The sequence below is a fragment of the Odocoileus virginianus genome, chromosome 9, assembly GCF_023699985.2.
Source record: "Odocoileus virginianus isolate 20LAN1187 ecotype Illinois chromosome 9, Ovbor_1.2, whole genome shotgun sequence".
Taxonomy (NCBI): Eukaryota; Metazoa; Chordata; class Mammalia; order Artiodactyla; family Cervidae; genus Odocoileus; species Odocoileus virginianus.
In genome coordinates, this window is record NC_069682.1 from 31,001,664 (window position 1) to 31,026,715 (window position 25,052).

The 25,052-nt window shown below is 37.5% G+C and overlaps 1 protein-coding gene and 1 non-coding gene across 9 annotated transcripts in view; both read right to left on the reverse strand.

The window, feature by feature from the left end:
- Positions 1-25,052, reverse strand: part of ZEB1 (zinc finger E-box binding homeobox 1) — a 190,165-nt gene that overhangs the window by 30,139 nt on the left and 134,974 nt on the right. For 6 of the 8 annotated variants that reach the window (XM_070472142.1, XM_070472138.1, XM_070472144.1 and 3 more), the window contains exons 2-3: positions 23,762-23,962; positions 5,279-5,341 (exon numbers count right to left, since the gene is read on the reverse strand). In XM_070472142.1, the coding sequence (XP_070328243.1) occupies positions 5,279-5,341; positions 23,762-23,962 (264 nt within the window). The remainder of the gene's footprint in view (positions 1-5,278; positions 5,342-23,761; positions 23,963-25,052) is intronic. The other 2 variants (XM_070472143.1, XM_070472139.1) reach the window with 1 other exon arrangement.
- Positions 19,880-20,005, reverse strand: LOC139036870 (small nucleolar RNA U109). The gene has a single exon (XR_011489731.1). It is a non-coding gene; the product is annotated as a small nucleolar RNA U109 (small nucleolar RNA).

Below are 25,052 nucleotides of genomic sequence, written 5' to 3' on the forward strand. Positions count from 1 at the left end.
TCTTTTCAATGTAACTTCAGATATTTGAGTGAAACTAGATTAAGATGCATGAGACTGGGTGCTCAGGGCTGGTGCACTGGGATGACCCTGAGGGATGGGAGGGGGAGGGAGGTGGGAGGGAGGATCGGGATGGGGAACACATGTACACCCATGGCTGATTCATGTCAATGTATGGCAAAAGCCACTATGATACTGTAATTAGCCTCCAACTAAAATAAATAAATTTTTTTAAAAAGTAGAACAACAACAACTAAAAAATAAACTCACAAATGAAATTTATATTTATGTGATTTCTTATAGAGGAAATATAGATTTGACAACTTAAAAAATACTTTTATCAGATTATATCACAAAATATTTATTTCAATTAAATATTCTCCACTTTTAAAATGTCTGTATTTTCTCTAGCCTAGTAGCTAAATATATCCTAGATGATGAAATGGTAAGGTTTTAAGTAGTGTACATTGTTCAGAATTATATATGTAATATGTATTTTATACATGAATATTATATCTTCAATAAGTTATAAACTTATCTATACACTGGTTGTAAATATACTCATTTGGAGACAAAGATTTTTACAACTCAGAATAATTAGATTAAATCTAAATAACCTTAACCTCATTGTTGAATAAATTTTAAAGAATTTATTTTAAAGAATAAATTTTAAAGAATTTTTAAATAAAGAATAAATTTTAAAGAAGTATTTATTTAATTTTATACATTCCTCATTATTTATAATTATATATTCTTCATATTAATATAAAAATTTTATGAAATTTCTCAAAATGTGTATTGACACATTCATTTTAATTAGAAAAATGAAGACACACTTTATTTTTCTGCCAGAAAGTCTGACTTGGCTGATGGTCTAACAGTGATAATTGGTTTCACTAATAAGGTTATTAGGTACAAATTTTTTCCAGAAATTGAATGAACTAATAAGTTTAAAGCTCTAAGAAATTGATCAAAATATAGTTAGTTCAGGTATTAAAAGAATTTTTATTTAAAAATGTACTGACTCATTAGCAATATTTCAGTATTCCCAACCATTTCTGAATATATTACACAAGGTGCCTCTAAGTTAGGGTAAAAAAGTAGCAAAAGTCAGAACAGATATCATTAGTCTTTTGGTAAGTAAGTATGGCTGAAGCCTTTTGGTATATACCCAAGGAAGTGAGGGCCTGAATGATTCTGGTGACTGGCAAACAAATCCTTTAGTGAAATAGGTGGCTCTGAATTTTTGCTTTCAACAGAACTGAAGGCGCATTTAATAGAACTGGTCATTGACAAGTCATTAAAATATTCTTATTAATAGATAACCATAATTTGTTGCATATAGTTCTGAAGATATATGAAGAATGTAATAAATCATTTATAACAAAAACTTATTTCATCTTTTTATTTATGAGAATAAAGTTCTCTCAGAGCTAAAGAAAAACCAGAAACAGAATTAATGCTCCATACTTTCTCTTCTAGAATAAGCGACATTAAACTACTGATATATGGGCTAATTAAAAAATACTTTGGCTCCTTTAATCTCATTTCCAGTAACATTTTACTTTAATGAGTAGTTGACCCCTGAACAACACAGTTTTGAACTGCATGGGTCCTCTTATACTGGATTTTTTCAATAGTGAATACTAGAGTTCTCTGTGCTCCACGATTGGTTGTGTCCATGGATGTGGACCAACAGACAGAGAAGGGCCCTGTGTACGGAGGAGCTAGGTAGTCAGGAGGGCTCACTGTAAGTTGTATATGGATTCTGACTGGGCAGAGGGGTCAGCGCCCCAACCCCTAGGTTGTTCAAGGGTAAATTGTAGTTATTAAAATTTGTCATGTATGTTGTGATCAGTGATCATAGGATAAAGCAATCCATAAATTCAAAAAAATCTAGGAGTCATATAGTCCCTGGAAACTAAACAGAAAGTTAAATTTCAATTTATATATATGTTTTTCTTGCAAAGAAATGACAGTTGATCAAAAGTATCTTTGAACAGGAAATATACACTGGTTAGCATTAAATTCTATAGGAGTTCAGGGAGAAAAAATTATGATGCAACATTTCTGACTCTCAAAGAGGTATTCATATTTAAAAAATGAATGGTATTAAATTGCTGTGGATTTCAAATACAACAGTGATGTCAGAAATGTCATTTTTAATGTACCAGATAATAGGTTATAACTACAGCTGACCCTGAAAACATGAGGTTTAGGGGTGCTAACCTTCCAAGTGGTGGAAAATCCATGTATAACTTAAGAGTCAGCCCTCATTGTATATGAGTCCACATCCTAAGACTTGGCCAACCCCAGACTGTGAAGCACTGCAGTATTTATTATTAAATAAAATACGTGTTATGTGTGGACCTGCACCATTCAAACCTGTGATGTTCAGGGGTCAACTGTACTTACTAACATGAAGGGTTAGGTAATACATAATCACCTGGGAGGTAATACATAATCAGTCTGTATAATATAAAATCTGGAGGGTAGTAACAGTATGTCCTAGGACAGTTGGGAGGATTAAATGAACTAACACAGTATGTGTTTAGTACTGTACCAGGCACATAGTAAGGGCTCTGTAATTATTATCTATTTTCTTCAAAGCAGTCCTGCAAGGTGAACATTGAACCAGAGCAGATGACTCAGTATCGAAAGCTGGGCTCTTTCCAACTAAAGTACATGGTTTCCATGAACTTGTACTTACCAAGCCAATTTCAAGCTAAGACCAGACATTCCTTGGTTTACCCCTAAAACTTAAAGTGCTGGGAAGTGCATGTGGTGAAAAGGTCTATTATAAAGCAAAATTCCTAGTCTTAAAGACTAATAAATGCATGTGTTTAAATATTAAAGAGATGAGCAAATACTGAGAATATGATGACAATTTGGTTTTCTTTCAGGTGTGACAAAACTCTGAACTAACTGTCACAGTATAGAATGATAGGATTATAATCATTGGTCAAAGTGTACAATTGTAGGATTATAATCACAAATTATAGAAAGCAAGGCTAGAGAGGCAAACCTTTAATATAAAGGCTGAATAACATTTTTATGAGGCTATCAGTGTTTTACTCCCATAAGAATAAAGGATAGTTAGGCTTCCTCCAATCTTTATCCTCCAGTTTTGAAACTGTGCACAAGTATCAGCTAAACAAACAAAGAAGGGATGCTTAGAAGAACAAAGGCTGTTTTGGGTGACTTTTTCACTCTCTGAATACTAAGCTGAGACTATAGTTCTCCTCACTTCGTGAACTGCAGAAGGAAGTGAGCTTGAGAAAGGAGCTGACAAAGTTCTAAACTAATGATGGTGACCTCTTGCCATGGTTTTGTTTACTTTGTCAGCACATTATTCCCTGGAAGTGAAGGGAATAACACAAGCAAAGGTGAAACATGACTTTGAAGTTAAACTGCTCTGAAGTCTCAAACATCTAATTTCCACCCTTCTTTGCTGGAAACTGCATTTATCAGAGTTTTATTAAATGTTTGTTTGCTCCTAACTCCCCGAGGCCAGGGAAGTAACAGGGCTCACTCCTTTGGACAGGGGTGCTGTATTTCAGCCTGAACTCTAGTTCCAGACCTGACTATTTTTGGGGGAGGGAGGGAAATTATGTATCACTCAGTACTTCAAACTGAAAGCATGAATTCATTTTTGTACTGAAGAGCAAACTGTGAGGTAAAATACTGTCAACTTGGAACTCTAGGTGTCTTTTTTGCTGGCACTTTGCCTCAAAGGGCAAACGATCTTCTACAGAAGACCTTCTACTACCCTGGTGATGTGAGTTGTCACAATTTAACATTAAATAGAAGAGTAATGAACAGCATTCTTCTGTGTTCATTAACACTATTTTACTAACAATAAATATATCGTTTAAATATTTTATATAATGTATAAGTCAGCCTGACAAATATTTGATAATAAGCATACCTGAATACATTATTCATGCAAGTTCAACATAATCACATTAAAGGCAGAATACAAAATCTTTGGCTGTGGCACCATAAATGATCATATATTCCATTATTTGATTAATTTGGAGTGCACTTTCAGTTAGAGTACAAAGGCTTGCTCTTTGTTTTATAGAAATGACAAGTATGGGAGGGCTGATGCTTATTGGTAAAAATCGATTTTTGACACATTACTACAAAATACACTCATCATACACAACACAAGGTGATTTATAAGGCTCTGTGGAATATTCCTAAAATGTACTGCAAAGAACAAAAAACTATAAATGTAAAAAAAAAAAAACTATAAATGTTAAGCCAAAGAAGAAACAAAGAAAATTTAAAACTATATGATAGAAATATCTAATCTATGGTAGAATATATAGAATACAATTATACTACTTTTAAGTGCAGAATTTTAAGGAAATATTCTAATAATTTGGAATTGCTTTTTGAAGTTTACATTCAAAGACTGCCTTATGAGAAGTAATAAGTGCCTGGTATTATCATATATTGGACATTATCATATGAAATATCTGGACTTAAGATTTACACTTACTCTTTTCCTTCTTAAATCTGATTGGAATCAAATAATAGAGGAAAAGCCTTAAGGCTCGGAGACTATGTACTAATATAGTCACCTAGAAGCAAATTTCCTTGTTTACTATAATTCAACTTCATTTTGGGTTGGAAAGATCCCCTGGAGAAGGGAAAGGCTACCCACTCCAGATTTTGGCCTGGAGAATTCCATGGACTATAGGTCCATGGGGTCGCAGAGTCTGAGCCGATTGAACGACTTTCACTTTCAACTTCATTTTGGCCTTTTTCAGTCACAGAAATGGTAAGAAAAAGTGTATTCTCTTGTTTGCTGTGACATGTTCACTTATAAATACTCATAATTCTTTTCTGGTTTCTAGATAATCCATGATATTTGCTTATTTTTCTCTCTTCTGCTTTTAGTCTTGTGGGCAATTTCATGTAGATCCTGGTAACTAATAATGAAACTCAAAATAGATCTATGTAACTATGTAAAAATCTGACAGAAGTTTAAATTATCATTCAAACACTTACTCTGTGGATTATCTGTAGATTATATTTATCATCATTACAGATGAATATCTGTATTATATGACTATCTAAGCTTGCAGTGTATTTAAAGAATATAAACACCTAACTTTTCATACAGTGCCCCATATGCCTAGGTACTTAAACATTTAAAGGGGGGCAAGATAAAGATGAGGAAACAGATTAAATGCAGGGTTCACAAATGCAAAAACCAGTCACACAAAAGGCTGTTCAAAGATGACAGTGCTTGAGAAAAAGGCAAAAGTACCTGCACATCCCACTTCATCTGCCCGAGCTTCTGGCCCCAGGATTTCTTGTCCTTCCTTTCCTGCTAAAAATCAAATAACAAAAGCATTAAAACAGATACCCCTCTCATCAACATTTAACTTCTATAAATCTGGAAAGGAAAATTTTAGGTTATATTTGATTTGGATTTTTTCCCCCCTTGTATAAGTACAGTAACATGTCCTACTAAGCTAAAGCATTTTCACAAAACTCATATTTTAGAGAAGCAAAATGAGTGAAAATGTATATATATTCTGGACTTCTACATATATTAGAATTATATGCATACTGAGATTTTATTAATGGTATTTTTTTTAGGAGAGGAGCTCAACCTACAGGCAGTAGGATTCCTCTTCCATCTCTTTCCTGAAGCAAAATTGCTATGTGCTGGGCACTGTGCTAGGTGCTTTATCAACTCATTTCCTTTAACCTTCATAAACTCTCTCTTTATAAGTTAAAAAATCCCACCAAAACATGAGGCTTGAAGAGGTTAAAGAACCTGCCTAAGGACACACAGCTACTAGCTGGTGGAAGCAGAATATGAATGCAGGTTTGAATGGCTCTAAAATCCGCTCTCCCCTCCACCCTGGCTTATGTCACTATAGACTGAGTCCCTGACAACCTGCAGCATGCCCAGAGCACACAGCTAAGGACTATACCTTTTCTTTCACTCTCTTAATTATTCTAACTACTAGTAAGCAGTAATAAATGATAACAGTGGTACCAATAAACATATTAGATGTCTATTATCCACCTTCTCTGGGGCTCAGATGGTAAAGAATCTGCCTGCAATGCGGGAGACATGGGTTCAATCCCTGGGTCGGGAAGATCCCCTGGAGAAGGGAATGGCAACCCACTTTAGTGTTCTTGCCTGGAGAATCACATGGACAGAGGAGCCTGGAGAGCTACAGTCCATGGGGTCAGAGAGAGTCAGACACGACTGAGCGACTAACACACTTATCCACCTCTGACACCTATTTATTTGTAATGAGCTGGTAAGATCAGAGTCAATATCCACATTATTTAGGTAAGCAGAAAGTAAACTTTATATATTTAGGTACATTTTATTTATTGAGTAGTTTATTAAGAACCTGTGCACATATGAAAGATTAAAAGTTAAAAACTGCTTTCAGAGTATATAATGTAATTATGATCAGAAGACTTACAAAGTCATGCTAAAACACTGTGTAGTTATCTGCACTCCAATCAAATCCCATTGAATATGTCAATCAAAAATCTTGATTCAGATTTCCCTTAAGTTTGATAATTGAATTGAGAAATAAAGCACTAATCAAGTAAAATCTGTGCTCACATTAAAGCATGTATTTCTATAAGTGTCTTGGATTACTGGGTGGATTTATTTGGCAGATTTTCTATACTCATTAACTTTTATGTTACTACTTAAAGATAATCATTATGTGATAGTTAAAATATGCATAAACCTCTTTAGATCAGCATAAAAAACACTGTCTGAAGTGGATAATGATGAGATTAACTTCTACTGAAGAATTCTCATTTTATATTTGCTATCAGCAAAATGATAATTTAAAAATCCCTGGTCAAGTGTTAACAATACTGTATGAGAAACACTGGTATTTGCTAAGCATCTGAAAGTCTCCAATGTTTATTTTTTTTTTCTCTTCCTCCAAAGCATCTACTTAACCTAAAATAATAAACAGTGTGCCAAGTGGGTAATTATGATAGTAATATATTTATTATTGCATATGTGTGTTTGCTGTTTCTCCTCACATGAAAACTGAAGCAGGCAGAGCTATGACTTGCTAAGGTGGAAGGTAACACTGATTTTAGTTATTTATTTTGGAGTTTTGTTTCTTTTTTCTTTTTCAGTACCACATGGCATGTGGAACTTTCCCTGACCAGGGACTGAACCCATGCCCGCTACAGTGGAAGCGCAGAGTCTTAAACACTGGACCACCAGGAAAGCCCAAGGTATCACTGATTTTAAAGTTTAAAACGATATTTTGGACCTTATTAATTTTACTGCTTGCAGTTAAAGCTAACTTAAACACTGTCTGCAATTCAATTAAATTATTCCTTCGGCTGTAGTGAAATCGAGGCTACTTACATGAGAATGTAACATGTCAGCATCGGGTTCCATTCTTATTTACCACAGTTTGAAACCTAGAAGCCTCCAATCATCCCTTCTTTACTGGGGGCGGAATTTTTGTTCAACAACTAAAATCATGTCAACTAATGAAACAGAAATGGTGCTCGCACTGGGCTGTCAGGTGGGTACTCTCCACTCGCCAAAGATCACTGCCCCCAGTAGCCCCTCCCTGCTCCATCCAGGGACCAGCACGAGGGCATCTTGGAACAGGGGCTGTTCTAAATATTTCTCAAGCAGCATTCTCCCTCATGTGTTCTGACCTTACTTCTAGTTTTAAGAAATATAAGAGGAATAAAGTAACTGAATCTACTTGTACCTAAGATTTTTTTTCTCCTATAAGACTTTATAATGTCAACATATTATGACTGACCAATCTAAGTGCAACTTAGGAAGGAAAACCAGAGTGCTCCTGAGGGTTTGGCTTTTAGTCTAAATACCAAAGCAAGTATCTAAAGGACAAACTGCAGGGTAACAAGACTTCAGTTTTTCAAAGAATGGCAAAAGATAGCTGAAGTAAGTCATGAAATGCTACTCGGCAATAAAAGGAACAAACTATTGATATATACAACTTCAGTGAGTCACCAAAAGATTATGGAGAGTGAAAAAAGCCAATCTAAAGGTTATTGCATACTGCATTATTCCACTTATATAACATTAATGAAATGACAAAATTACAAAAATGGAGAATAGCTTAGTGGTTGCCAAGGTTAAGGATGGGCAGGAGGGGAAAGAGGAGAGGACGGATTGTTTGAAGGCAAGTGGGGAGCTCTGTGATCATGGATGCTCTGCATCTCACCTGTATCAACATTAATATCCTGGTTACAATATTGTACTACAGTTCTACAAGATGTTACCATTTGAAATTGGGTAAGAGGTACACAGACTCCCTGTATTATTTGTAAATCTACAACTGTGAATTATTTGTGAATCTGTAATTATCTCAAAATGGAAAGTTTACTTTAAAAAAGTCAAAAGCAAATAGCACACATTTAGATCAAAGTAGACAGCACCTGTTCATTTTGCTGAAGGATGAAATTCCTAGTAAGTAAAAACAAGTATGACAGATGCACTTGATTTTAATTAGAAATGTAGATGCTTACTATCAATGGCAAGATAGAATGATTCAAAGTACAGGACCGATGATTTAACACATGTTCTAAATTCTAAAACTTGCATTTCTGAAATTAATACCAAGATGCTTCTAATCATTTCACATGTTTCTGTGGGGATATTTTGTAGCAATAGCTAAGAAGGCACAGTGAGTGGCTAAGGGAGTCAGATTCTCCTTTTCTACTCTTGTCTTTGTCTCGGTGACACACACACCAAGCACATTTAGACCTGCCTTTTTCTTAAAGCTGTGTTCTCTGCTAGAACACTGTTACCCATTCATCTGAGTAACTGCTACTAATCTGACTTCTTTGAAGCTCAGTTCACATGTCTCTCAGTTTGTAAGTCTTCCCTGACCCTGCTAGCCCCATCCCACTGTCCCTGTTACAGGAGAGAAAACTATTACAGTAACACTGTCCGAAAAGCAAACATTGAGAAATTCCTGAAGTCAAACCTAAAGTATTCAAACTTTAAGGATGAAATGTTTGTTTTACTGTATACTTTTTCAGAATGTTTCCAGATAGCTCCATCTTTCCTTCTTATATCCATTAGGTTCTACATATGTATCAATCTATTTTTGGTATAATTGTCCATCAACCTCCCAGTAAATATAATTCACAACCTCCAGGAAAACCTGTTAATGTAGATAATGGTAAATAAAAAAACATGCCTGAAGTCAGCTTTGGTGAAGATGAAGATAGGCTACCTGTATGTCCCACCAGATGCAGCTACAACACTTGGGAGAATGCATGGAGGGGCAGTGTGAAGACTCTGGAAGGTGAACCAGAGCAGGCAGGGGAAGAACAGGGGGCCACTGAGCTGGAAGTGATTCCTCCCATCCTAGCCTGGGTTCAGGGCGGCTCAAAAGCTGGATGTGGACACTGAAGCATGGGAGAAGTATGCTAGAAAAGCCCCCCGGTTTAGGCTTAGGGAGAAGGAAAGGGAGAAATACGCATTTTTCCATCTTTCATTTTGGCTCCCAGCCCCCAGATCATCCCACAGTGGTGGGAGAGACCGTGGTGAAAGCAGGGGCCCAAGGGCACCTAAAAGCCAAGGGAGGGGCACCTTCTCCTCCAGCTGAAGGAGCAGAGCCTGAAGAGGGTGGTACAAGCGTCCACTGAGCTCCCCCTCCCTGTCTTCCTGCAGCTCCTCTCACAGTCATAGTTGTAGGAAGTATGCATAAGGTATGGTAGTAAAGCCCCAGGATTTTGGACAGAAGACTGAACAGGAGAGTCCTGAGGAACCGGAAGTACTGAGGAGACCACTGAGAGGGAGGAGCACGGGGAAGCAACGGCTCAGAGCTGTCTGTGGACTCCTGGGTGCATCCCACGTTTCCCTCATGTGGATCTGATCACAGACTCTGAGAACTGAAGTGTGGGATAGATCATTACACTGCATGGTACAGATCTGAGAAGCACTGCAAAGGCCTGAAAACGGAACTTATATTGGGACCACAACCCACAAAAAGCTGGTTGGAACTTACAGTCTGATACACTGAATTGCCTGCTAAACCAGAAGTACAGAAATTCTCCACAGGATTTAAATAACAACAAGAATCTCATAAGATAATACTCAAAAGTGCCCAGGATACAGTCCAAAATTACTTGGCTTGCAAAGAACCAAGAAAACCACAGCTTCTGTGGGAAAACATGGCAACACTGAGATAACACAGATATTGAAATTATAGCACAGCTTTTATAAAGGTTCTCCAATAAGTTAAGGGTGAACACTCTTGAAAAAAGTAGAAGGAAAGTCTCAGCAAACTTGCATCAGCAAATAGAAACTATAAAAAAAGAATCAAAAGAAAACCTTAGAAGAATACAGTAACAAAAAATTTAAAAAACCACTTGATAGGCTCAATAGTAAAATAGAGATGAAAGAGGAAAGATTAGTGAACTTGATGACAGATCAATGAAAATTTCCTAATCTGAAAAGCAGAGTAAATGACTAAGAGAGTCTTAGATGTACAGGATAACAAGAAAATATCTTTCATGTCACTGAAATCACAGAAAGAGAAGAGAATGATATAGAAAAAAAAATTTGAAAAAATGTCTAAAAAGCTCCCAAATTTAACATAAGACACAAATTAATAGGTTCAAGAGGTTAACTGAATCTCAAACAGGGTAAAGCCCTCCAAATCTAGGCCCATATCATCAAACTAACTCTGAAAACTAAAAAAAAAAAAAAAAAAAAAAAAAAAAAAACACACACAAAAAACCTTGAAAAGAGTAAGAGAAAATGTGATATAAGGGAACAATGATTGAAACGACAGCAAATTTATCATTAGAAATTAAGGGTTCCTTAGGGAAGTGGAATGTTTTTAAAGTGCTAATAGAAAATAAAAGTCTCTCAACCCTAAATTTTACATTCAGTGAAAACATACTTCAGAACTGGAGGTAAAATAAAGATATTTGTAGATAAAAGAGAGCTAGCAGAGTTCACTGCCAAGAGACCTTATCTAAAAGAATTACTATAGGAAGATCTTCAGAAAGAAGGGGAAATGATGTTAGAGGGAAACTTGAAATGTCAGGAATGAAGGAGAATATTAAGAAATGACAACTACATTACAACTACAATATAAAGGAGGGCAATGGGATCCATGTGGGTGGAAGGTTTCTATATTTCACTTGGGGTAGTAAAATACTGATTCTAAGTAGACTGTGAAAAGTATGTAACATTCAAATCTACAGAGCAACTATTAACAAAATCAATACAAAGAGATACAGTCAAAACTGAAATAAATAAGTGAAAATGGAATACTAAACCATATTCAAATGGTCCAAAAAAGACAGGAAAGGAATAAAAAAATGAAAAAAAAAAAAAAAACCCCGAAAAACAAATAATATACAATTATAAACCTAAATCCAAATACCAAAAGTTACATTAAATATAAATGGTCTAAACAAGCCAATTAAGAGACAGAGATTTTAAAAACCAAGCTCCATCTATAGCTCTCTACAAATATAATATCATTTATATATAATTTATCATAATATATAATAATATCATTTATAATATAAAGTCATTTCAAATATAACGATATAGGTATGTTAAAAGTAAAAGGATAGAAAAAGATACCATGCAAACATTAATGAAAGGAAAGATAGGGTGATTATTTTAACATTAAAGTAGACTTTAGAGCTAAGAAAATTACCAGAGATATAGAGAAACATTATAATAAGTCATTCACCAAGAAGGTATAACCATCTTAAATATGTGTGAAACTAGCAAAGCTTCAAATCAGGAGACTGAGAGAACAGAAAGCAGATCTATGATTATAACTGGAGACTTCAATACTCCTCCTCACATTAACTGATAGAACAAGCAGAGAGAAAGTCAGCAATGACAAAGAACTAGGCAGCATTAACAACCACTAGAACCAACTGACATTTATAGAACATTCAACCTGGTCCTTTTTAAATGCACATAAAAGATTCAGGAAGACAGATCACATCCAGGATCATACAACAAAGCAAATTAAAATATATATATAAAATTTAAAGTACTGAGTTGGCCAAAACAACATACTTTTTGGCCAGCCTAGTATGTTCTCTTAGCATAATGAATATAAACTACATATGTAGGAAAAAGAGGAAAAAATTTCTAAACACTTCGGAAATTAACACACTTCCTAAGGAATCCCTGGGTCAAAGAGAAAAATCAAAAAGAAAATATAAAAACTTGTGGAATGTACCAAAAACAGTACTTAAAGGGTAATTTACATTATTAAATGCCTATGTTATAAAATAAGGACTCAAATTAAAACTGTGCTACCATGGTAAACAGTGGGAGAAGAGGAGAAAAATAACCTCAGAAAGAAGTATTAAGAACAGAAATCAATAGAAGTGAAAAAAGAACAGACAAAATAGTAAAAGTTTCTTTGAAAAGACCAAAACAATGACAGACATTAAAAAAGACTGACAAAAAATGAGGGAAGTTATAAATTTCTAATATCAGGAATGAAAAGGGGATCACTGCAGAGCCAGAAGATATTAAAAGGGCTATGAGTTCAAGAAGTAGACATTAAGATATACATTTCTGACTCTTAAAGAAGAGTTTATTCATTTTTTTTAAATGGAAGTATTAAATTGCTATGGATTTCACATATGAATGGTGTTTAAAAACGTCATTTTTAATGTGCGAGAAATTAGATTGTTTGTAATTACACTTAAATGAAAAATTTTATATATCCATTATGAAATCTGTGAGGCAGTTCATAATCAGTTTGTAAAATATAAATTTGGAGGATAATAACAGTAGTTAGGGTAGCTGTGAAGATTAAATCACTACAGTATATGCTTAGTATTGTACCAGACATTCAGTAAGTGCTATGTAATTGTGAGCTATTTTCCTTAAAGCAGTCTTGTAAGGTTAACATCTCTTAACACACATGAATTTGAAAACTTTTAAATGGACTATATCCTCAAAAACTAGAAACTACTGCAAGTCATCCAAGATCAAATGGCTAATCTGAATATTCCTATAATTGTTTTAAAAATTTAATTTGTAGTTTAAAATCTTTTCGCCCAAATAAAAGAAAATTCTAGGTCAGAATGTAAGTCCACTTTAAGTTTATCAGACATTTACTGAACAGCACTTAATTTAAATAGTATTTTTAAGAAAACAGAAGAGAAAGGAAGACTTTCCTATTAATTTTATGAGGCCCATATGACCTTGATACCAAAACCATGTTACAATATTACAAAAAACAAACCAACCAACCTATAGACCAGAATCTCTCATGAACATTGGCACAAAAATCTTCAACCAAAAATTACCAAGTCATATTCAGCAATATATGAAAACACAATGACTCAGAGGGGCTTTCCAGATAATCTAAAGCTAGTTCAATATTGGAAAGTCCATTAATGCATTTCACTGTGTTAACAGGCTGAAGAAGCAAAACCACATGATCATATCAACTGACAGAGAAAAAGCATTTGAAAAAATCTGACATCTATTCATGATGAAAACTCTCAACAAACAAGAGATGAAAATGGTTTCATAAAGAACATCTACAATAAATCCACAGTTAACATTATATTTTAAAGCAAAAGACCACATACCTTCTTTCCCTCTAAGACTGGGAAAATTACCACTCTTACCACTCCTGGCATTTTCTAGTAAAAAGAAATAAATGGTATACAGACTAGAAAGGAAGAAAAACGACCCCAATTTGAAGAGAAGACTGTCTACATAGAAATCTTAAGAATCTCCAAAGAATTTTTAGAACTAGCAAGTCTGCAGGATACAAGGGCAACACACAAAAATCAATCATATTGCCCAATCATGTAACCCTGATTAATGAGAATGAACAAATGGAAACTTAAAAACAAAATATTCACAATAGTTTTTCCCTTCAAAAATGAAAGACAGAGGTTTAAGTCTCTCAAAACATGTTAATGATCTGCATTTTGAAACTATAAAATACTAATGTAAGAAATCAAAGAATATCTATACAGATTCAAAAATATCAACATCCAAAAATCAGTTGCATTTCTATATAGTGATACCATATGAAATAGAAATAAAGAAATAAATGAAATCTTGTTTACAATAGCATCAAAACTAACAAAATACTTACAAATAAATTTAACCAAGGAAGTAAAAGCCCTAAATGCTGTGAGGCAATTTTCCTCCAGTTAAAAAATAAAAACACAATTTCATTTAAAAAGCTGTAAAACACTGATGAAAGAAATTGAAAACACAAATAAGTGGAAAGATATCTTGTGTTCATGAACTAGAAGAATTAATACTGTTAAATATCCATACTACCCAGAGATATTTGTAGATTCAATGCAATCCCCATCCAAATTCCAATAGCATTTTTTACAGAAACAGAAAATAAAAAATCCTAAAATTTATGTGAAATTACAAAAGATCCTGAATAGCCAAAACAATCTTGAGTAAAAAGAACAAAGCTGGAGGTATCATACTTGCTGATTTCAAACTATACTATAAAACTATAGTAATAAAAACATGCGGTACTGGCATTGAAAACACATAGACTAATGGAAAAGAATCAAAGGCCCAGAAATAAACCCATGTATACACTAAAGTCAACGAATACTTCACAAGGGAGCCAAGAAAGCTCAATAGGCAAAAGGTGGTCTTTTCAATTGATGGTGTTGGAAAAAGTGGACAGTCACATGTAGAAGAATGAAGCTAGTCCTATCTCATATCACTATCAAACATTAACTCAAAATAGGTTACAGACTTCAATGTGAAACATGAAACCATAAAAATCCTGGAAGAAAATATAGGGGAAAAAACTCCCTGACATTGATCTTGGCAGTGATTTTCTAGATATGACACCAAAGTACAAGTAAAAAAATTAAAAATAAAGGAATACATCAAACTAAAAAAGCTTCTGCACAGCAAAAGAAATGATTAACAAAATGAAAAGGCAACCTGTGCGGCAGAAGAAAGTATCTGCAAACCATTTAAGTGAAAAGGGGTTAATATTCAAAATGTACAGGGAACTTCTAAAACTTGATAGTAAAAAAGCAAAAATGATTTAAAAATGGGCAAAGGACCTGAATGAGCTTCCCTGGTGGCTCAGTGGTAAAGAATCCACCTGCCAATGTGGGAGACGTGGGTTTGATCCCTGGGTTGGGAAGAGTCCCTGGAGGAGGAGATGGCAACCCACTTCAGTATTCTTGCCTTGGAAATCCCATGGACAGAAGAGCCTGGAAGGCTATAGTTCATGGGGACGCAGAGTCAGGCAGGACTTAGTGACTGAGCGCACACAAACCCTGAATAGACTGCTTTTTTTTTTTTCCCCAAAGAAGACATACAAATGGCAAAGAAATACACATGAGAAGGTGTTCAATATCGCTTATCATCAGGGAAATGTAAATCAAAACCATAATGAGATACCACTTCACACCTGTTAGAAAGGCTGTCATCAAACAGACAAGGTGTTGGTGATGTGGAGAAAAGGGAACCCTTGGTGCACTGTTTGGAATGTAACCTGGTGCCGCCACTATGAAAAATAGTATGGAGGTTCCCCAAGAAAATTAAAAACAGAACTACCATGTGATCCAGAAATCCTACTTCTGAGTATATATCTGAAGGAAAAGAAATTACTATCTCAAGAAATATCTGTACTCCTATGTTCACTGAAGCATTATTTATAATAGCCAAGGCATAGTGTCAGCATGACCTGATGAAGGTGGCATTAACCTTCATCACCTGGTTAAGATGCTGTCTGTCATTTCTTTATACCAGTTATTATGCCTTTCTTTATAATTTTCTGGTGGGGAAATACTTTGAGATTATGCAAATATCTTTTTTCTCATGTTACTGGCACCCACTAACTTTAGCAACCATTGACGGCTCTTGCCCACAACAATTACCAAGGTGTTTGCCTAATGGTGATTTTCCACTCCCCTGATTACTTCTTAGTTTACAACTAGAATTATACTATAAGGAAGAGCTTTCCCTTCTCCTCCATGTATTTAAGTATTTATATCCATATGGATGCACTGACATTTATTTCATTTCATAGATTATAATCCAATACTATCATTTATTTTGCTGCCAAAATTGTTGTAGATTTGGCCATGGGGCATTCCTTCAAGTTGGCTCTTGTGTCTCTTGATATGCCTTCATAAATGTTTTTTAGCACTTTCTTACTCATGTTCCAGGCTTATCTTACATTTTCTCTCCCTTGGTTCCAGAATCAGTCATTTCTGCAAGGAGTCTTGCTACGGTCATTCTGCAGTCTGGGCCCTGGATACGCTCACTGCTGCTGTGTGTCACTGCCGCCTGCCGTCTCAGCAGACAGAGCTGGGAGACACGCATGTGCACTGACAGCCGCACGCAGGCCTGTGTACTCTCTTGTGTGTCCTCACAGACATTAAGAACCATGCGATCACACTAGTACCTCTGATTCCAATCAGACACCACAGGGTTTATCCCAGCCTCCTTTCTTCCCCTTGTGTGTAACTTCCTGCTGACAGTGAGAAACCTGGGTCTCCTTATCCTCAACAGAGTTACTGATTTGTTCAATTTCAGAGTACACTATACACATAAAGTAGTCTCAAATTATGCACGCCTCTGTAAGTAGCACTTTTATTAGGGAAACTGGGGACAGGAAGGGGTGTATGACGCTTTTCTGAGTGTCTTCCTGCACCTTTACAGCCAGGACAATCCGCCCCTCGCCCAAATAAATCACCCGGCAGACAGAACATAGAGTGAAATACAGAATTAGCAAGGGAACCTAGCTGTATCACAAATGGATTACACGACACACCGAAGGGGAGGGGGGAGACAGGAGCCTGAGTAGCCTGGAAATCAATCCTTGGAACATGTGTTGTAGAGCTGACACAGGAGCTGTACACGCTGCTCCCCGTCCAGGCACACGTCTGACGGGCTGGGATCTTTCAGGAGGGCAGTGGGCACAGCTGAGGTTCCCCCCGTAGGTAGAGCCCAGACTCCTCCCCCTGGGCCACCTCACAATGCTTGTGCATTTCCAGTCCCTCAAATGTCAGTGCTGCACACTTAGTGCAAACGGAGTTGGATCCCACTATGAGCAGAGCTAAAAAAAGACTTCTGCGGTCATCTGGCCCAGTTTTTTCATTTTATAGATGCAAAAGTGGCACTCAGGAGACACAGCAGTACAAAGAAGACGAGAAGCTGCGTGGTGAGCTTTTCCACATCACACACCACCTTTGGTTGAAAAAGGCTCCAAAGGGTGGGTCAGGCTAAATCTTGAGACGAGGATAATTTGGTTCAATACTGAGTTATTTACTGATGGAGGCATTCTTTGCATAAAGTATTTATTGTATTTTATTATAGTGTTAGTTGCTTAATTGGAGAAGGCAATGGCAACCCACTCCAGTACTCTTGCCTGGAAAATCCCATGGACGGAGGAGCCTGGTGGGCTGCAGTCCATGGGGTCGCCAGGAGTCGGACACAACTGAGTGACTTCACTTTCACTTTTCACTTTCATGCATTGGAGAAGGAAATGGCAGCCCACTCCAGTGTTCTTGCCTGGAGAATCTAAGGGATGGGGGAGCCTGGCGGGCTGCTGTCTATGGGGTTGCACAGAGTCGAACACGACTAAAGTGACTTAGCAGCAGCAGCAGCAGTTGCTTAATCGTGTCTGATTCTTTGCGACCCCATGGACTGTAGTCCACCAGGCGCCCCTGTTCATGGAATTCTCCAGGCAAGAATACTGAAGTGGGTTGCCATTCCCTTCTCCAGGAGATCTTCCTGACCCAGGGATCAAACCCAGTCCTCTGTCTCCTGCATTGCAGGTAGATTCTTTATTGTCTAAACCACCATTTTATTATAACTTGTACTCAAAAAAGCTTTATTACTATAACTGTAAGAGCAGACTTTCGTATGTTTTTATCTTGAAGTTTTCATTGACTTGGCATTTTTGTCAACGTGTGCATTTCTATAGAGGTTAAAAATTTTCAAGTCAGAAAAATGGTTAAGTCACTCTTGAGATCATTTTAAGGCATTAAGAGATAGCCGGTCCATTAAATGATACTGTATACCATTGGATTAGTTTCATGTAATTTTTAAAAGCTAAAAGAATAAAAGGTCTATAAACCAGGTGTCCTGAAAGAGCATGCATATTTAAAAACGTTTAACTGACACAAGCATGAGAGCTTCTGGCTGAACCACAAGGAGCTCTTGTCAGACAAGTATGATATGCTGGAACAATGCCAAGTTACACTAGCTTTCCTACCAAAAAAAAGTGAAGTTTATAAGTCTTTTAAGACAACAGGACTTAATGAATCTAGAAATATCATTCTTAGATGTGAACATGTCTTAGTTTATTTAGTTTTATAATGAAAATATTGTTTCTCTTTAATCCTTCTAAGAACTTGATCCTAACTTGAGACCTCATTCACAGGTAAGATTTTAAAAGGCATTTATGGCATAATTAACATTTTGATAGCATATAATATTTCCCAGTACACTTAAGATTGACAATTTGTACTCTGGTTGCAAATCTGTTACCAGTTTCACGTGCTCATCTCTGCCACAGGTGAATGTCATTGCCTGCTTTCTTCACCGTTCCCCCTTTTCTTAGTCTTTCAGGAAACCAACTGGCGTAGACAGTGTGGCTCCTGTAGCTTACTTCTTTGGTTTTTTGTTTGTTGTACCTTGGGTAGTGGCTGATTAATAGGATGCACCAAAAAGTAAAGAACACCAAGCAGCAGTGGAGCCAGGCCTCCCGACAGAACAGAAGCTAAGGGGACCCGGCAGGCAACCATCTGCCCCCGGGTGCCGGCTCCTCTGGCCATAACTCAGTGCTCTGTTTCTGCTCCGGGAGCAGGCTGGTTTGGTCAACCAGGTCCAATGTGACAGATAATTTTTCAAATTCAGCCACAAGGACCATCCTGAGGAGTCATAAAACAATTCAAGGGTAGAAGTGCTCTGGATCTGAGGCCTCATTACATAAACCTTCAGTGGAATGTATGATTAAAGGTTGGTTAATTGTAACCAACTGAATGAACCATTAAAAATTACTAACCTGGATATTCATGAAGTTAAATTAATTTACAGAGGATTCTGAACCAACAGTCCAGCAAAAAGTCTGGGCAGCCTTGCATCCCTGGGCAGGGCTGCAGATCAGCTGTGCATCTTTTTGCAGAATGAAATTTTAAACTCCCATTGTTTACCAGAGGAATGGTTTTACATTTACTGGCTTGTTCTACCTGGTCAGGCAAGATTGTTTTGAACATGGTGTGACACACATAAACCTTATTTAACTAGGTGAGGTTAAGCCCAGAACTAGCACTTTATGTAGTTTGTTTATGAAATGAATGTATCTTCAAATTGCGGGCTCATTTTTTAGAGGAGTTTTAATTAGTTTTCACTATCTTCATAGCACGTTCTCTAAACAATGCACACTGAACAACTGTGGCTCAAATGAACAATTATGTTCAGGTAGGAATTAATGTGCAATTCTTAATACCCTATGACTTGGGTATCATTTACCATAAGATTCGGTCAAATATAACTTGAGGGAGCTTACACAGAATACAAATTAGAAAGTATTGACATTTACTCCATTTCATTCATTTTATCTACCCCTACTCATGTTTTCCACTTTGTCATCACACATAATTGAGAAAATCTGGACAAGAAGGATATTCTATTGCATGTGGCCGTATGTTCACTCTCGTCATTGTGCTTTCTTCCTTCCTGATAGCCCAAGATTTCTTTTCTGTCATTTCCTTTTTATTCAGAGGCTGCTTTCAGACATTCGTTTAGGGAAGGTGTGCTGGGGACAAACCCTCTCTGTATTCCTTCATTTGATTTCTTCTTCATCTTTGAAAGATCTCTTCTCTGGATACAGAATCCCAGGGTTGACTTTTTTTTTTTTAATGCAGGAGAAATATACTACTACTCAACTACTACTGTAAGGCTGGCAGCCCTGAGAACTCCTTTTTTAATGTAGCATGTATTCCTGCTTCCAAAGGAATGAGGAGCAGACACGTCCACGTGCAAGACAATTCTTTTCTTTAGCGTTTGAGGTCTCCTGTTTCTGGCTGGCTCCATGATTTCCTATGAGAAATTTTTGGCACTTAAACTGTTTCCCCCTAAAGGTATATGTACCTTCCTTCTCTGCTTTCAGGATTCTTTCTTTGGTTTTAGTTTGCTTATGACACACTGTGACCTGGGTCTCCTTGGATTTATCCTGTTTGGGATGCAGGCTCCTGTCTTTTTGCTGCATTTGGGAAAATTTCAGCCATTATTTCTTGGAATAAGTTTTCAGGCTCCTCCTCTTCTCCTGGAATTCTGATGACAGGCACATGGGACCCAGCGGAGTGGCTCAGGCTCAGCTCCATTCTGCAGCCTGGCTCTGCCGTTCACACGGGATGCAGGCTCCATCCCCACGGCCACACATCGCTGATGCCTTCTGCGTCCTCCCGCACGGCTACAGGGTCTGTGTGCTGAGGCTCTGAATTTCAGTCACTGTATTTTTCAGTTCTATATCTTCCATCTGGTGCTTCCTTATATTTTTATTTCTCTGTGAAGACTGCATCTTTTCATTTGAAGCACACTCAAGATTGGGAGCTGAAGTGCTTTTATCATGACGATCCACGTCAATAATTCTAGCATCTCTGCCACCCCAGTGTTGGTGCTTGTTAACTGTCTTTTCTGCTTCAGTGGAGATTTTTCAATGAGTGAGTTCTGAATGACACTTGGGACATTCAGTTATTCTGCTGGGACACAGAGACCCTGGATCTCCCGTGGGAAGGTGTTCAGGGTCTCATTCTGGGCCGTGGCGGGCAGGTCTGGGCTCCTCCCTCAGCCTCTATTCCTGCCTGGGGAGAGAGCCGGCTCTTTATGGCTAAATGGGTGGGATCCAGGCTCCCACCACGCTCTTCTGATTCCACGCTGGCTGAGGGGGCGAGGGTGCCTTATCATTGCCCCACATGGCTTCCATTGACATCACGGGTGGTGCAGGGTGGAAGCCATGAGTCCTCACCAGGCTTCCCAGCAGGAGAGGGCAGGATGCCTATCACCACTGTGGGGAGGGGGAATGGAAGGCCAGGTTTCCACGTGGTTTCCAGGGCGTGTCCACTTTCACTGCTGCTGAGAGGGGAGCAAAGCCCCATCTCCCGAGCTGGTCTCTGACATCACCACGGCAGGGGAGGTGTGTGTGCTCTGCTCAGTCGATGCCAAAGCCTGGGATCCCCACTGGTGGGCATGGGCCACAGGGCTGCAGTCTTCCTGTGGCTGGACTAGAGCAGTTGGTGTGCACAGCCTTCTTCTTACCAAGCGGTGAGGTTCTGATCCCCAGGGGACTCACTACTAACTGGATTGATCCTTGGGTCCTAGGAAATCTGCCTGTCTTCTCTCCACCTTCCAGAGTCTTCTTGGGTTTGTTTACATGTAATATCCAGACGTTCTGGCTGTACTTAGCATGAGAAACAGGGGAAAATATGCATTTCATTTCCCTAGAAGCAGAGGTCTCTATAGTTTTTTTTTAAAAGTTAATAAGGGACTAGGTGATTATCTTATTTTACTGCTTCCCAGATGCCTTATACATGGGCCAGCCCAGAAAACTCCTTAATCTCTATTCATATTTTACATAAGAAAAGTTTAAGAAAATAAAAAAAGCAAAGTGTCACTCAGAAGAAGCTTCCAGGTTGCTCTGATTTCAAAAGTATATTTACAAAAAGCAGGAGAAATATCACCTAACCCAGATTGAATACAGGAGTTTAGACAATGTAAGGTCCAAAGGTCAGGAAGATAAAAACTGAAGAAGAACTGAAGTTCTCAAATCGAGTCTAGGAGGATGCGGTCAAGCTGGGCTGCATGGGCCCTGGTCTGCTATGTGGCATAGTCTGGATTCAAATCCCACAGGCAACCAGGAACATGAAAATTAGTTGTGATCTTCTCTTCCAGAAAGTATGAAGTTCAAGAACCAAAAGAAACTAAAAACTCAGAGAGATCATGGTACAAAAACACTTGGGTTTCCTGGCTTGTACAAAATTATTTTCAGAAAATACAAAAAGTCTTTGAAAATAAATCACTGACCTGACCACTACTCATGATCTTTGAGGGACAGTGGAGATTAGGAGAGGTGGACAAAGTCATTCAGTTTGCATATTGTTCCTTTTGAAACTACAGGTCAGAGATGTTTAACTTCCTTCTGGAGAATGTGTTCTAGAATAGATTATATAAAGGTACTGTGTGTGTGTGTATCTGCACTAAAGAATAAAAATTAAAAAAAACAAACACTGATCATGAGCACTCAGGATGGGTTCAGTAAATGAAAAGTCATATAAACTGGCCTCATATCCATTTTTTACCTTACTCCTAGGAGGCATGATCTCATATGACATTTATTTTTGAAGACATGGATGGCAGAAAGTGAAGAGGAACTAAAGCACCTCTTGATGAAGGTGAAAGAGGAGAGTAAAAAAGCTGGCTGAAAACTCAACATTCAAAAAACTAAGATCATGGCATCTGGTCCTATCACTTTATGGCAAATAGATGGGAAAAAAACAGTAACAGTGACAGACTATTTTCTTGGGTTTCAAAATCACTGTGGATGCTGACTGCAGCCATGAAATTAAAAGATGCTTGTTTCTCGGAAGACAAGCTGTGACAAAATCTAGACAGCATGTTAAAAAGCAGAGACATCACTTTGCCAACAAACGTCCAGATACTCAAAGCTATGGTTTTTCCAGTAGTCATGTACGGATGTGAGTTGGACCATAAAGAAGGCTGAGCACCGAAAAATTGATGCTTTTGAACTGTGGTGCTGGAGAAGACTCTTGAGAGTCCTCCGATTAACAAGGAAATCAAACCAGTCAATCCTAAAGGAAATCAACCCTGAATATTCACTGGAAGGACTGATGCTGATGCTCCAATATTTTGGCCACCTAATGCAAAGAGCCAACTCCGTGGAAAAGAGCCTGATGCTGGGAAAGACTGAAGGCAGGAGAAGGGGATGACAGAGGATGAGATGATTAGATGGTATCACCAGCTCAAAGGACATGAGCTTGGGCAAACTCTGGGAGACCGTGAAGGACAGGGAAGCCTGGCATGCTGCAAGTCCATGGGGTTGCATAATGTGATATGACTTAGTGACTGAACAACAACAAAAAAATACAAAAATATAATTTGTTGGCTTCTAAGCAGATTCTCCATTTGAGGTCATGATATGAAATTAAAGACAGGTTTAACTATGTCAACAGTGTACGAAAAGCTTGATTCTGCTTATAAAAAACTAACAAAATTCAATACTAAATACAAGTATGGTTGAAATAACTGTTATTCTACTTCAGAAACTACTTTTTGTTAAGTAGAATGGGCCGGTCCATGGCCTTTTATGAACCAGGCTGCACAGTAGGAGGTAAGCAGCAGGCAAAGGAGTGAAGCTTCATCTGTACACAGCCACTCCTCATCACTTGTATTACTGCCTGAGCTCCACCTCCTGTCAGATCAGCAGAGGCATTAGATTCTCAAAGAAGTGTGAACCCTACTGCGAATTGTGCATGTGAGGATCTAGGTTGCGCACTCCTTATGAGACTCCTCCAGAAACACCTGCCCCCCAACACACACCGGTCCATGGAAAAATGTCTTCCATGAAACTGGTCCCTGGTGCCAAAAAGGTTGGGAACCACTGGATTAACAAGACAAATGAACTCTAGTTCATTTCAAACTTATCATCTAGTTTATCATTTCAGTTAATACATTTTAAAAATAACCCAGAGAATAGAATATTATGAGAAAAACTGAACTCACCATCGTCCTCCCAGCAGCTCTTTGCACTCCCTTCTCTCGCGCTACTCCCGGGCAACACTGTCTGGTCTGAGGGCAGGTCATCGTCTGGCACGCCGCCTTCACAGTCGGCTGCATCTGTGATGCTTTCTTCTTCCACAATATGGAGTTTGTCTTCATCATCTGAATCTGAGTTTGTTTCTACCACAGTATTATAATTTGTAACTGTAATACAAACAAGAAACAATCAATCAAAACCAACTAGTATAAAAATAAGTTTTTACACCTTAGTAAAAAGAAATTTTAAGAAGTGCTTAAAATAGATTGTCACTCAATAATAGTTTTAGACTGTAAAATGTAAACAATTAATGTATTTGATAACATGCATACATACAGCACTTATGAGATACACAAAAAAGGCAAATAATAGTAGCCATGCTTAGTGAACACTTAATTGTATGTACAGGTGTTTTATAAAGAATAACTAATTTGATTCTTACAGCAACATTTTAGCAACCCTATGAACAGAGGATCTATCTACTGCCTACTGCTTATAGCCCTATTTTACAGAAGTGGGAACCAAGACACAGGGAAGGTTAGTTGTCCATCTAGAAAGTGGCAGGGCAGGGATTTGAACCCCAGGAGTCTGGCTCCATATTCTGTGTTCTTAAACACTCCATCAAACATCTTTGCCAGTTATAGAAAGCTTATGTTACATGATACTGCTTAGGTGGAATGAGGGCTTCAAATCTTTCGAGTACTACAAATTAAGAGAAGAGTTCATCTTCCCTAATAAAACAGCAATGCAACATCAAGTTCAACAGTATTCTCAAGTTGTCAATTAGGTCCAGGCATTTTCAATTAATTCCATACCAACTTTAGAAAGAATCACCCAATATAACCAAATTTCCACATAATTCAGACATGATTTAAGTGATGTTTATATGTAAATAATGTTTATATGCAAGTCAAAAAAGAAACCTAATGTTCACTTTTCAAATGGGCATCTTTTCTACCTTTTCAATGAACTTCAATAAAGTTTAACACCAGCATTATAAAGATATATAATTATTCTGAATGACCACAGCTCACAGAACCAAAACAAATAAGAGTCCAGTCAATATTTTTCCTCCCGAGTCATTGTAATAGTCACTCTAACTGGATTAATTATTCAGAACTTCACTGGATATGATCACTGGAATAGCTCTTTTCAACGATCTGTAGGGTGATTGTTACTTGCTAAAATTGAAGGGGAAAAAAATAAGCTTTGTTCATGTAGCTAAACAATAATTGCTTTCAGTTATTCTTTCCATTT